This window comes from Hordeum vulgare, chromosome 1H (genome assembly GCF_904849725.1).
Source record: "Hordeum vulgare subsp. vulgare chromosome 1H, MorexV3_pseudomolecules_assembly, whole genome shotgun sequence".
In the NCBI taxonomy this organism is placed as follows: Eukaryota; Viridiplantae; Streptophyta; class Magnoliopsida; order Poales; family Poaceae; genus Hordeum; species Hordeum vulgare.
This window is the reverse complement of record NC_058518.1, coordinates 419,160,485-419,171,105: the sequence shown is the minus strand read 5'-3', so window position 1 is coordinate 419,171,105 and position 10,621 is coordinate 419,160,485. Positions and strand designations below refer to the sequence as shown.

The 10,621-nt window shown below is 44.5% G+C and overlaps 5 protein-coding genes and 2 long non-coding RNA genes across 7 annotated transcripts; all 7 read left to right on the top strand.

Annotated features, from left to right (window-relative positions):
* Nucleotides 1–672: 672 nt before the first annotated feature.
* LOC123441853 (endo-1,3;1,4-beta-D-glucanase-like) lies at nucleotides 673–3,276 on the top strand. Its single transcript, XM_045118057.1, has 7 exons — nucleotides 673–1,080; nucleotides 1,194–1,215; nucleotides 1,780–1,903; nucleotides 2,323–2,413; nucleotides 2,518–2,607; nucleotides 2,741–2,841; nucleotides 2,933–3,276. The coding sequence occupies exons 1-7, from the start codon at nucleotides 801–803 to the stop codon at nucleotides 3,101–3,103; spliced, it is 879 nt and encodes a 292-aa protein (XP_044973992.1). The 5' UTR covers nucleotides 673–800; the 3' UTR covers nucleotides 3,104–3,276.
* A 156-nt stretch (nucleotides 3,277–3,432) lies between these two features.
* Nucleotides 3,433–4,199, top strand: LOC123399928 (carboxymethylenebutenolidase homolog). The gene is made up of 3 exons (XM_045094322.1): nucleotides 3,433–3,460; nucleotides 3,664–3,764; nucleotides 3,856–4,199. The coding sequence occupies exons 1-3, from the start codon at nucleotides 3,433–3,435 to the stop codon at nucleotides 4,024–4,026; spliced, it is 300 nt and encodes a 99-aa protein (XP_044950257.1). The 3' UTR covers nucleotides 4,027–4,199.
* A 1,357-nt stretch (nucleotides 4,200–5,556) lies between these two features.
* On the top strand, nucleotides 5,557–5,963 carry LOC123441864. The gene is made up of 2 exons (XR_006630454.1): nucleotides 5,557–5,611; nucleotides 5,703–5,963. It is a non-coding gene; the product is annotated as an uncharacterized LOC123441864 (long non-coding RNA).
* A 239-nt stretch (nucleotides 5,964–6,202) lies between these two features.
* On the top strand, nucleotides 6,203–6,887 carry LOC123399923 (carboxymethylenebutenolidase homolog). Its single transcript, XM_045094311.1, has 3 exons — nucleotides 6,203–6,230; nucleotides 6,435–6,535; nucleotides 6,627–6,887. The coding sequence occupies exons 1-3, from the start codon at nucleotides 6,203–6,205 to the stop codon at nucleotides 6,795–6,797; spliced, it is 300 nt and encodes a 99-aa protein (XP_044950246.1). The 3' UTR covers nucleotides 6,798–6,887.
* Nucleotides 6,888–7,126: 239 nt separating this feature from the next.
* Nucleotides 7,127–7,810, top strand: LOC123399913 (carboxymethylenebutenolidase homolog). Its single transcript, XM_045094298.1, has 3 exons — nucleotides 7,127–7,154; nucleotides 7,358–7,458; nucleotides 7,550–7,810. Exons 1-3 carry the CDS (start codon nucleotides 7,127–7,129, stop codon nucleotides 7,718–7,720), a joined length of 300 nt encoding a protein of 99 aa, XP_044950233.1. The 3' UTR covers nucleotides 7,721–7,810.
* Nucleotides 7,811–9,250: 1,440 nt separating this feature from the next.
* On the top strand, nucleotides 9,251–9,657 carry LOC123441847. Its single transcript, XR_006630452.1, has 2 exons — nucleotides 9,251–9,305; nucleotides 9,397–9,657. It is a non-coding gene; the product is annotated as an uncharacterized LOC123441847 (long non-coding RNA).
* Nucleotides 9,658–9,896: 239 nt separating this feature from the next.
* On the top strand, nucleotides 9,897–10,580 carry LOC123399902 (carboxymethylenebutenolidase homolog). Its single transcript, XM_045094289.1, has 3 exons — nucleotides 9,897–9,924; nucleotides 10,128–10,228; nucleotides 10,320–10,580. The coding sequence occupies exons 1-3, from the start codon at nucleotides 9,897–9,899 to the stop codon at nucleotides 10,488–10,490; spliced, it is 300 nt and encodes a 99-aa protein (XP_044950224.1). The 3' UTR covers nucleotides 10,491–10,580.
* The last annotated feature ends 41 nt before the right edge of the window (nucleotides 10,581–10,621 follow it).

Here is a 10,621-nt window from a genome sequence, read left to right as displayed (position 1 = left end):
GTTGTTGCGAAGATTATAGGGTAGATTGACAACCCGCACCCATACTGGCAAAGTCTCAAACACCAACTCCGATGGCTGCATATGCTCCTCAAGATTCTGCAATATCACCGCATGCTTGTTGATGTGCCACGGAGAGCCGTCCCACACTCGATCGCGATCTCTCTTAGACTCAAACTCCGCTGCAAAAGTATTTTCTCCCAGCCGGGCGCAGGGCACTCTGAATCGTTTGAATATGAAGGAGATTGCGACACAGAACCCTTCCCGCGAGTAACCACTTCGGCTGTGATCCCTCTTCAAAGTCGTCTATGACAAGCGGCGTTGCCTCCTCCTCCGAGATATCCAGCTTTCCCAGTACCTCCTCCATCGTCGCCCTAGCCGAGCGCGGGGAGAGATCACCACTCCCTTGCCGATCCTTGTTCGTGGATGATGAAGCCATCGCCGGTTGCTTTCCAAGCCGATCACCCCGCCGATGGGATCGACGGGCGCCGTCAAGTCCACCTAACCCTAGTCGCCAGAGAGGTTTTAGGGTTTAGAGGAAAACTCGTCTCTCCCGTCCCGCTGACTCGCGTGATGAGGTGCTCGGCCATGGCGTACGAGGCCGGCCCGCGTGTATCGCGTGTGTGTATATATATCTTCTTTGTACTCTACTGCTATCTCGTCCACCCGCTCTATACAAAACTGGAGCGAGCAATGCCGCACATTTCCTGGCGCCAACCACACTGCAAGTGCTCCTACTCCGATCCGTCAATCCGATTGCCACGCTGCACCAACCAAAAGCCACTGACCTCACCCCGCCGGCCATGGGCGCTGCCACGGTGCGGTCGACGTTGCCCCCCTGCCGCCTCCTCCTCCTCCTCCTCCTCCTCCTGTCCACCGCGCTCGCCTCGGCCGCCACCGCGCCCCGGCTCGTGCTCCCGGCGCCGTCCGGCTCGCACCCGTCGTGCCTGGACAACCCGCCCGACCTGACGGCCGCGGGCGACGAGGCGGGCGAGCTCGTCCGCGACCTCGGCGGCCTCCAGGCCTACGTCACCGGATCCCGCGGCTCCACTCGCGCCATCGTCCTCGCCTCCGACTACTTCGGTCAGTGCTCAGAATCATCGTAATTAGCTAGCTACCGGAAGGGACGTCTCGGTTTCTTCTTCGACAATCAGTCCATCGTACGTGACTCCATTAATGGATCCTCTTTTCTGCAGGCTTCGAAGCGCCAAAACTGAGGTGCCTACGTAACGTACCTAGCTACTTACCTACCACTGTTTGATCGACTTGCTATAAGAACCAAATTATGCTTCAAGTTGTTTCTCTCCGAACTTGTTTTGTTTCACCTTGCCTGCATTCTCTCCGAACTTGTGTGTGATGAAGTTAATGTCAGACCTAGCGCTCAAGCTCACACGAGAGGGTAGACGAGGATGTTTGTGCCGCGTTCAACTTGCAGCTTTTCTGCTGTCTCTATTTCTTATTATTCAGCGATTACAACGTCTAACTGAAAACCGAAAGCTAAGGGGAGGAACGGGTCGTGAGCGTTGCCATCCCAACGCTCCCCGCTCATGACCGTCTCTCTGGTGCCATCCCACGATCGGGTCAGGGCCGCTAAGGAAGGGATACATCCTAGTCTACGCCCGAGTCGCTGCTCAGGTTATTCTCAAACCGAAAAAGAAAACGACGATGAACTCTGACGAAACTGACAGAGAACACACCTACACTAAACCTGACGAAACTGAAGAAGCATCAGCAGCTTGTTAACTGACACTTAACAATATGTGTAACGTTTGTGTTCCCAAGGAAAATCGCGGATCAGGTTGCAGAGGATGGATACTTGGTCGTGGTTCCCGATCTGTTACACGGGGACCCTTTCAGTGCTGACGCCAAGATTTCGTTTCAAGATTGGCTGAAAACCCATTCTCCGGTTCGTTCATTTCACTTTTGCCATCCTGCTTTTTGCATTCTTTCTAATAGTTGGTAACTTGGTATGTACTATATGACTATAACGGATGACACAATATTGAACGAAAATGTTAAAAGTCGCTCATATTGAAACTCTATCGCCCTCTCTAAGACTATACTGGATAGGCAGAGCACTTGCCATCCGTTTCCAAAGTAGATTTTGAAGACAGAAAAAAGATGATATCCTGACTCCGCATTTACCACTCCGGCACATTGAAAATGTTCAGCATCCTACGAATGGTATCCAGCACACTCAATTGTATTTTGACAAAAAGCACGCCTAATCATAACAAATGGTGCAGTTGTTCCATCTGAATGCTTCAGTCTCAGGATAGGAAACATAACAGTGCTGGTTTCCATCTTTGTTCGTTGCCGTTGCAGGTGGTGGCAGCTGAAAAGACTAAAGTGCTTATCGCTGCTCTGAAGAAGCAAGGAGTGTCTGAAGCTGGTGTTGGAGGATATTGCTGGGGCGGTGAGTTAACTCACATCAACCACATGAACATTAAGCATTTATCGTTTTAATTTTTACTAGCATTCTTCAACTAAACACACCATTTGTCTTCTCTTTCTTAACAGCAAAGGTGGCCGTGGAGCTATCAAAATCTGAAGAAATTCAGGTGGTTGTCATCTCGCACCCTTCACAAGTGACTGTCGATGACATGAAGGGTGCGTGTCTTATTTCCCTTTCACTTAATTAGGCTTTCCGTACTGATTATTCCTCGTCTACGTTATAAATTCACATTTCAACCTGAAAAATGTGCTGCATATCCTTTTCTCTAACTCCATCTCGCATGCTCAGAGGTCAAGCATCCCATTGAGATTCTTGGGGCAGAACTTGATCAAGCCTCTCCACCGCCGATAGTGCACCAGTTTGAACAGGCCCTAGATCAGAACAACAAGGTAAATTCCTCCTAGTAGCTTCGCTTCATATCTGATCACCGATATAGTTCGACAAAGATTGTCCACTAAACTTTAACCTGGCATTTTGCAGATTGACCGCTTCGTGAAGATCTTCCCGGGCGTGGCCCACGGCTTCGCTTGCAGATACGACGCCAACGATGCGTTCGCCGTCAAAAACGCGGAAGAAGCTCGGGCAGACATGCTCAGCTGGTTCAACAAGTATCTGAAGAAGCACCAAGAGCTTTCGCTCCACGAATCTTAGAAACTCGATAGTCTCCGGCTGTTCTGAATAAGTAGCTTCTTGTTTTGAAACAAGCGTTTTTTCATTGGTTAAGAAGTATAGAATTAAGCATCCCTTGCCTTTCTGAATAAATTGCACGTCAGTGCTGAACTTGTAAGCCCTATCTTGGTCGTGTATGCCTCTAGTTTGATTCAGTTGTGCCTGCCGCTTTGTTCTTCTCTGCATGTGGAATTTGAGTATTTGCCTAGCATATTCATGTGCAGAAACTAATAAATTACAGATCAAGGGAAAGTGACGCAAGTGGTAAATGACGAATCAGATAAATTACAGATCAACAAGGTTCTCGCACAATGATGAATTGTGGAACTGATATAGTAAGTATCACATATTAACAAGGTGTTCCTGAAAAAGATGAAATATTAATAAGTTACAGATTAACATGGTGCCACAGAAACCAAAAAAAATTCACATTTTAATTAGGCTTTCCGTACTGATTATTCCTCGTCTACGTTATAAATTCACATTTCAACCTGAAAAATGTGCTGCATATCCTTTTCTCTAACTCCATCTCGCATGCTCAGAGGTCAAGCATCCCATTGAGATTCTTGGGGCAGAGCTTGATCAAGCCTCTCCACCGCCGATAGTGCACCAGTTTGAACAGGCCCTAGATCAGAACAACAAGGTAAATTCCTCCTAGTAGCTTCGCTTCATATCTGATCACCGATATAGTTCGACAAAGATTGTCCACTAAACTTTAACCTGGCATTTTGCAGATTGACCGCTTCGTGAAGATCTTCCCGGGCGTGGCCCACGGCTTCGCTTGCAGATACGACGCCAACGATGCGTTCGCCGTCAAAAACGCGGAAGAAGCTCGGGCAGACATGCTCAGCTGGTTCAACAAGTATCTGAAGAAGCACCAAGAGCTTTCGCTCCACGAATCTTAGAAACTCGATAGTCTCCGGCTGTTCTGAATAAGTAGCTTCTTGTTTTGAAACAAGCGTTTTTTCATTGGTTAAGAAGTATAGAATTAAGCATCCCTTGCCTTTCTGAATAAATTGCACGTCAGTGCTGAACTTGTAAGCCCTATCTTGGTCGTGTATGCCTCTAGTTTGATTCAGTTGTGCCTGCCGCTTTGTTCTTCTCTGCATGTGGAATTTGAGTATTTGCCTAGCATATTCATGTGCAGAAACTAATAAATTACAGATCAAGGGAAAGTGACGCAAGTGGTAAATGACGAATCAGATAAATTACAGATCAACAAGGTTCTGGCACAATGATGAATTGTGGAACTGATATAGTAAGTATCACATATTAACAAGGTGTTCCTGAAAAAGATGAAATATTAATAAGTTACAGATTAGCATGGTGCCACAGAAACCAAAAAAAATTCACATTTTAATTAGGCTTTCCGTACTGATTATTCCTCGTCTACGTTATAAATTCACATTTCAACCTGAAAAATGTGCTGCATATCCTTTTCTCTAACTCCATCTCGCATGCTCAGAGGTCAAGCATCCCATTGAGATTCTTGGGGCAGAGCTTGATCAAGCCTCTCCACCGCCGATAGTGCACCAGTTTGAACAGGCCCTAGATCAGAACAACAAGGTAAATTCCTCCTAGTAGCTTCGCTTTATATCTGATCACCGATATAGTTCGACAAAGATTGTCCACTAAACTTTAACCTGGCATTTTGCAGATTGACCGCTTCGTGAAGATCTTCCCGGGCGTGGCCCACGGCTTCGCTTGCAGATACGACGCCAACGATGCGTTCGCCGTCAAAAACGCAGAAGAAGCTCGGGCAGACATGCTCAGCTGGTTCAACAAGTATCTGAAGAAGCACCAAGAGCTTTCGCTCCATGAATCTTAGAAACTCGATAGTCTCCGGCTGTTCTGAATAAGTAGCTTCTTGTTTTGAAACAAGCGTTTTTTCATTGGTTAAGAAGTATAGAATTTAGCAGCCCTTGCCTTTCAGAATAAATTGCACGTCAGTGCTGAACTTGTAAGCCCTATCTTGGTCGTGTATGCCTCTAGTTTGATTCAGTTGTGCCTGCCGCTTTGTTCTTCTCTGCATGTGGAATTTGAGTATTTGCCTAGCATATTCATGTGCAGAAACTAATAAATTACAGATCAAGGGAAAGTGACGCAAGTGGTAAATGACGAATCAGATAAATTACAGATCAACAAGGTTCTGGCACAATGATGAATTGTGGAACTGATATAGTAAGTATCACATATTAACAAGGTGTTCCTGAAAAAAGATGAAATATTAATAAGTTACAGGTTAACATGGTGCCACAGAAACCAAAAAAAAATCACATTTTAATTAGGCTTTCCGTACTGATTTTTCCTCGTCTACGTTATAAATTCACATTTCAACATGAAAAATGTGCTGCATATCCTTTTCTCTAACTCCATCTCGCATGCTCAGAGGTCAAGCATCCCATTGAGATTCTTGGCGCAGAGCTTGATCAAGTCTCTCCACCGCCGATAGTGCACCAGTTTGAACAGGCCCTAGATCAGAACAACAAGGTAAATTCCTCCTAGTAGCTTCGCTTCATATCTGATCACCGATATAGTTCGACAAAGATTGTCCACTAAACTTTAACCTGGCATTTTGCAGATTGACCGCTTCGTGAAGATCTTCCCGGGCGTGGCCCACGGCTTCGCTTGCAGATACGACGCCAACGATGCGTTCGTCGTCAAAACCGCGGAAGAAGCTCGGGCAGACATGCTCAGCTGGTTCAACAAGTATCTGAAGAAGCACCAAGAGCTTTCGCTCCACGAATCTTAGAAACTCGATAGTCTCCGGCTGTTCTGAATAAGTAGCTTCTTGTTTTGAAACAAGCGTTTTTTCATTGGTTAAGAAGTATAGAATTAAGCAGCCCTTGCCTTTCTGAATAAATTGCACGTCAGTGCTGAACTTGTAAGCCCTATCTTGGTCGTGTATGCCTCTAGTTTGATTCAGTTGTGCCTGCCGCTTTGTTCTTCTCTGCATGTGGAATTTGAGTATTTGCCTAGCATATTCATGTGCAGAAACTAATAAATTACAGATCAAGGGAAAGTGACGCAAGTGGTAAATGACGAATCAGATAAATTACAGATCAACAAGGTTCTGGCACAATGATGAATTGTGGAACTGATATAGTAAGTATCACATATTAACAAGGTGTTCCTGAAAAAAGATGAAATATTAATAAGTTACAGATTAACATGGTGCCACAGAAACCAAAAAAAATTCACATTTTAATTAGGCTTTCCGTACTGATTATTCCTCGTCTACGTTATAAATTCACATTTCAACATGAAAAATGTGCTGCATATCCTTTTCTCTAACTCCATCTCGCATGCTCAGAGGTCAAGCATCCCATTGAGATTCTTGGGGCAGAGCTTGACCAAGCCTCTCCACCGCCGATAGTGCACCAGTTTGAACAGGCCCTAGATCAGAACAACAAGGTAAATTCCTCCTAGTAGCTTCGCTTCATATCTGATCACCGATATAGTTCGACAAAGATTGTCCACTAAACTTTAACCTGGCATTTTGCAGATTGACCGCTTCGTGAAGATCTTCCCGGGCGTGGCCCACGGCTTCGCTTGCAGATACGACGCCAACGATGCGTTCGCCGTCAAAACCGCGGAAGAAGCTCGGGCAGACATGCTCAGCTGGTTCAACAAGTATCTGAAGAAGCACCAAGAGCTTTCGCTCCACGAATCTTAGAAACTCGATAGTCTCCGGCTGTTCTGAATAAGTAGCTTCTTGTTTTGAAACAAGCGTTTTTTCATTGGTTAAGAAGTATAGAATTAAGCAGCCCTTGCCTTTCTGAATAAATTGCACGTCAGTGCTGAACTTGTAAGCCCTATCTTGGTCGTGTATGCCTCTAGTTTGATTCAGTTGTGCCTGCCGCTTTGTTCTTCTCTGCATGTGGAATTTGAGTATTTGCCTAGCATATTCATGTGCAGAAACTAATAAATTACAGATCAAGGGAAAGTGACGCAAGTGGTAAATGACGAATCAGATAAATTACAGATCAACAAGGTTCTGGCACAATGATGAATTGTGGAACTGATATAGTAAGTATCACATATTAACAAGGTGTTCCTGAAAAAGATGAAATATTAATAAGTTACAGATTAACATGGTGCCACAGAAACCAAAAAAAATTCACATTTTAATTAGGCTTTCCGTACTAATTATTCCTCGTCTACGTTATAAATTCACATTTCAACCTGAAAAATGTGCTGCATATCCTTTTCTCTAACTCCATCTCGCATGCTCAGAGGTCAAGCATCCCATTGAGATTCTTGGGGCAGAGCTTGATCAAGCCTCTCCACCGCCGATAGTGCACCAGTTTGAACAGGCCCTAGATCAGAACAACAAGGTAAATTCCTCCTAGTAGCTTCGCTTCATATCTGATCACCGATATAGTTCGACAAAGATTGTCCACTAAACTTTAACCTGGCATTTTGCAGATTGACCGCTTCGTGAAGATCTTCCCGGGCGTGGCCCACGGCTTCGCTTGCAGATACGACGCCAACGATGCGTTCGCCGTCAAAAACGCGGAAGAAGCTCGGGCAGACATGCTCAGCTGGTTCAACAAGTATCTGAAGAAGCACCAAGAGCTTTCGCTCCACGAATCTTAGAAACTCGATAGTCTCCGGCTGTTCTGAATAAGTAGCTTCTTGTTTTGAAACAAGCGTTTTTTCATTGGTTAAGAAGTATAGAATTAAGCAGCCCTTGCCTTTCTGAATAAATTGCACGTCAGTGCTGAACTTGTAAGCCCTATCTTGGTCGTGTATGCCTCTAGTTTGATTCAGTTGTGCCTGCCGCTTTGTTCTTCTCTGCATGTGGAATTTGAGTATTTGCCTAGCATATTCATGTGCAGAAACTAATAAATTACAGATCAAGGGAAAGTGACGCAAGTGGTAAATGACGAATCAGATAAATTACAGATCAACAAGGTTCTGGCACAATGATGAATTGTGGAACTGATATAGTAAGTATCACATATTAACAAGGTGTTCCTGAAAAAGATGAAATATTAATAAGTTACAGATTAACATGGTGCCACAGAAACCAAAAAAAATTCACATTTTAATTAGGCTTTCCGTACTGATTATTCCTCGTCTACGTTATAAATTCACATTTCAACATGAAAAATGTGCTGCATATCCTTTTCTCTAACTCCATCTCGCATGCTCAGAGGTCAAGCATCCCATTGAGATTCTTGGGGCAGAGCTTGATCAAGCCTCTCCACCGCCGATAGTGCACCAGTTTGAACAGGCCCTAGATCAGAACAACAAGGTAAATTCCTCCTAGTAGCTTCGCTTTATATCTGATCACCGATATAGTTCGACAAAGATTGTCCACTAAACTTTAACCTGGCATTTTGCAGATTGACCGCTTCGTGAAGATCTTCCCGGGCGTGGCCCACGGCTTCGCTTGCAGATACGACGCCAACGATGCGTTCGCCGTCAAAAACGCAGAAGAAGCTCGGGCAGACATGCTCAGCTGGTTCAACAAGTATCTGAAGAAGCACCAAGAGCTTTCGCTCCACGAATCTTAGAAACTCGATAGTCTCCGGCTGTTCTGAATAAGTAGCTTCTTGTTTTGAAACAAGCGTTTTTTCATTGGTTAAGAAGTATAGAATTTAGCAGCCCTTGCCTTTCTGAATAAATTGCACGTCAGTGCTGAACTTGTAAGCCCTATCTTGGTCGTGTATGCCTCTAGTTTGATTCAGTTGTGCCTGCCGCTTTGTTCTTCTCTGCATGTGGAATTTGAGTATTTGCCTAGCATATTCATGTGCAGAAACTAATAAATTACAGATCAAGGGAAAGTGACGCAAGTGGTAAATGACGAATCCGATAAATTACAGATCAACACGGTTCTGGCACAATGATGAATTGTGGAACTGATATAGTAAGTATCACATATTAACAAGGTGTTCCTGAAAAAAGATGAAATATTAATAAGTTACAGGTTAACATGGTGCCACAGAAACCAAAAAAAAATCACATTTTAATTAGGCTTTCCGTACTGATTTTTCCTCGTCTACGTTATAAATTCACATTTCATCATGAAAAATGTGCTGCATATCCTTTTCTCTAACTCCATCTCGCATGCTCAGAGGTCAAGCATCCCATTGAGATTCTTGGCGCAGAGCTTGATCAAGTCTCTCCACCGCCGATAGTGCACCAGTTTGAACAGGCCCTAGATCAGAACAACAAGGTAAATTCCTCCTAGTAGCTTCGCTTCATATCTGATCACCGATATAGTTCGACAAAGATTGTCCACTAAACTTTAACCTGGCATTTTGCAGATTGACCGCTTCGTGAAGATCTTCCCGGGCGTGGCCCACGGCTTCGCTTGCAGATACGACGCCAACGATGCGTTCGCCGTCAAAACCGCGGAAGAAGCTCGGGCAGACATGCTCAGCTGGTTCAACAAGTATCTGAAGAAGCACCAAGAGCTTTCGCTCCACGAATCTTAGAAACTCGATAGTCTCCGGCTGTTCTGAATAAGTAGCTTCTTGTTTTGAAACAAGCGTTTTTTCATTGGTTAAGAAGTATAGAATTAAGCAGCCCTTGCCTTTCTGAATAAATTGCGCGTCAGTGCTGAACTTGTAAGCCCTATCTTGGTCGTGTATGCCTCTAGTTTGATTCAGTTGTGCCTGCCGCTTTGTTCTTCTCTGCATGTGGAATTTGAGTATTTGCCTAGCATATTCATGTGCAGAAACTAATAAATTACAGATCAAGGGAAAGTGACGCAAGTGGTAAATGACGAATCAGATAAATTACAGATCAACAAGGTTCTGGCACAATGATGAATTGTGGAACTGATATAGTAAGTATCACATATTAACAAGGTGTTCCTGAAAAAGATGAAATATTAATAAGTTACAGATTAACATGGTGCCACAGAAACCAAAAAAAATTCACATTTTAATTAGGCTTTCCGTACTAATTATTCCTCGTCTACGTTATAAATTCACATTTCAACCTGAAAAATGTGCTGCATATCCTTTTCTCTAACTCCATCTCGCATGCTCAGAGGTCAAGCATCCCATTGAGATTCTTGGGGCAGAGCTTGATCAAGCCTCTCCACCGCCGATAGTGCACCAGTTTGAACAGGCCCTAGATCAGAACAACAAGGTAAATTCCTCCTAGTAGCTTCGCTTCATATCTGATCACCGATATAGTTCGACAAAGATTGTCCACTAAACTTTAACCTGGCATTTTGCAGATTGACCGCTTCGTGAAGATCTTCCCGGGCGTGGCCCACGGCTTCGCTTGCAGATACGACGCCAACGATGCGTTCGCCGTCAAAAACGCGGAAGAAGCTCGGGCAGACATGCTCAGCTGGTTCAACAAGTATCTGAAGAAGCACCAAGAGCTTTCGCTCCACGAATCTTAGAAACTCGATAGTCTCCGGCTGTTCTGAATAAGTAGCTTCTTGTTTTGAAACAAGCGTTTTTTCATTGGTTAAGAAGTATAGAATTAAGCAGCCCTTGCCTTTCTGAATAAATTGCACGTCAGTGCTGAACT

Bases quoted from the DNA above. Each gene is read 5' to 3' on its own strand.
- LOC123441853 (XM_045118057.1), top strand. From the start codon at position 801: ATGGGCGCTGCCACGGTGCGGTCGACGTTGCCCCCCTGCCGCCTCCTC. The intron at 1,081-1,193 runs GTCAGTGCTCAG...TCTTTTCTGCAG, and splicing joins CCTCGCCTCCGACTACTTCG to GCTTCGAAGCGCCAAAACTG. The intron at 2,608-2,740 runs GTGCGTGTCTTA...TCGCATGCTCAG, and splicing joins GACTGTCGATGACATGAAGG to AGGTCAAGCATCCCATTGAG.
- LOC123399902 (XM_045094289.1), top strand. From the start codon at position 9,897: ATGATGAATTGTGGAACTGATATAGTAA. The intron at 9,925-10,127 runs GTATCACATATT...TCGCATGCTCAG, and splicing joins TTGTGGAACTGATATAGTAA to AGGTCAAGCATCCCATTGAG. The intron at 10,229-10,319 runs GTAAATTCCTCC...GGCATTTTGCAG, and splicing joins CCCTAGATCAGAACAACAAG to ATTGACCGCTTCGTGAAGAT.
- LOC123399928 (XM_045094322.1), top strand. From the start codon at position 3,433: ATGATGAATTGTGGAACTGATATAGTAA. The intron at 3,461-3,663 runs GTATCACATATT...TCGCATGCTCAG, and splicing joins TTGTGGAACTGATATAGTAA to AGGTCAAGCATCCCATTGAG. The intron at 3,765-3,855 runs GTAAATTCCTCC...GGCATTTTGCAG, and splicing joins CCCTAGATCAGAACAACAAG to ATTGACCGCTTCGTGAAGAT.
- LOC123399923 (XM_045094311.1), top strand. From the start codon at position 6,203: ATGATGAATTGTGGAACTGATATAGTAA. The intron at 6,231-6,434 runs GTATCACATATT...TCGCATGCTCAG, and splicing joins TTGTGGAACTGATATAGTAA to AGGTCAAGCATCCCATTGAG. The intron at 6,536-6,626 runs GTAAATTCCTCC...GGCATTTTGCAG, and splicing joins CCCTAGATCAGAACAACAAG to ATTGACCGCTTCGTGAAGAT.
- LOC123399913 (XM_045094298.1), top strand. From the start codon at position 7,127: ATGATGAATTGTGGAACTGATATAGTAA. The intron at 7,155-7,357 runs GTATCACATATT...TCGCATGCTCAG, and splicing joins TTGTGGAACTGATATAGTAA to AGGTCAAGCATCCCATTGAG. The intron at 7,459-7,549 runs GTAAATTCCTCC...GGCATTTTGCAG, and splicing joins CCCTAGATCAGAACAACAAG to ATTGACCGCTTCGTGAAGAT.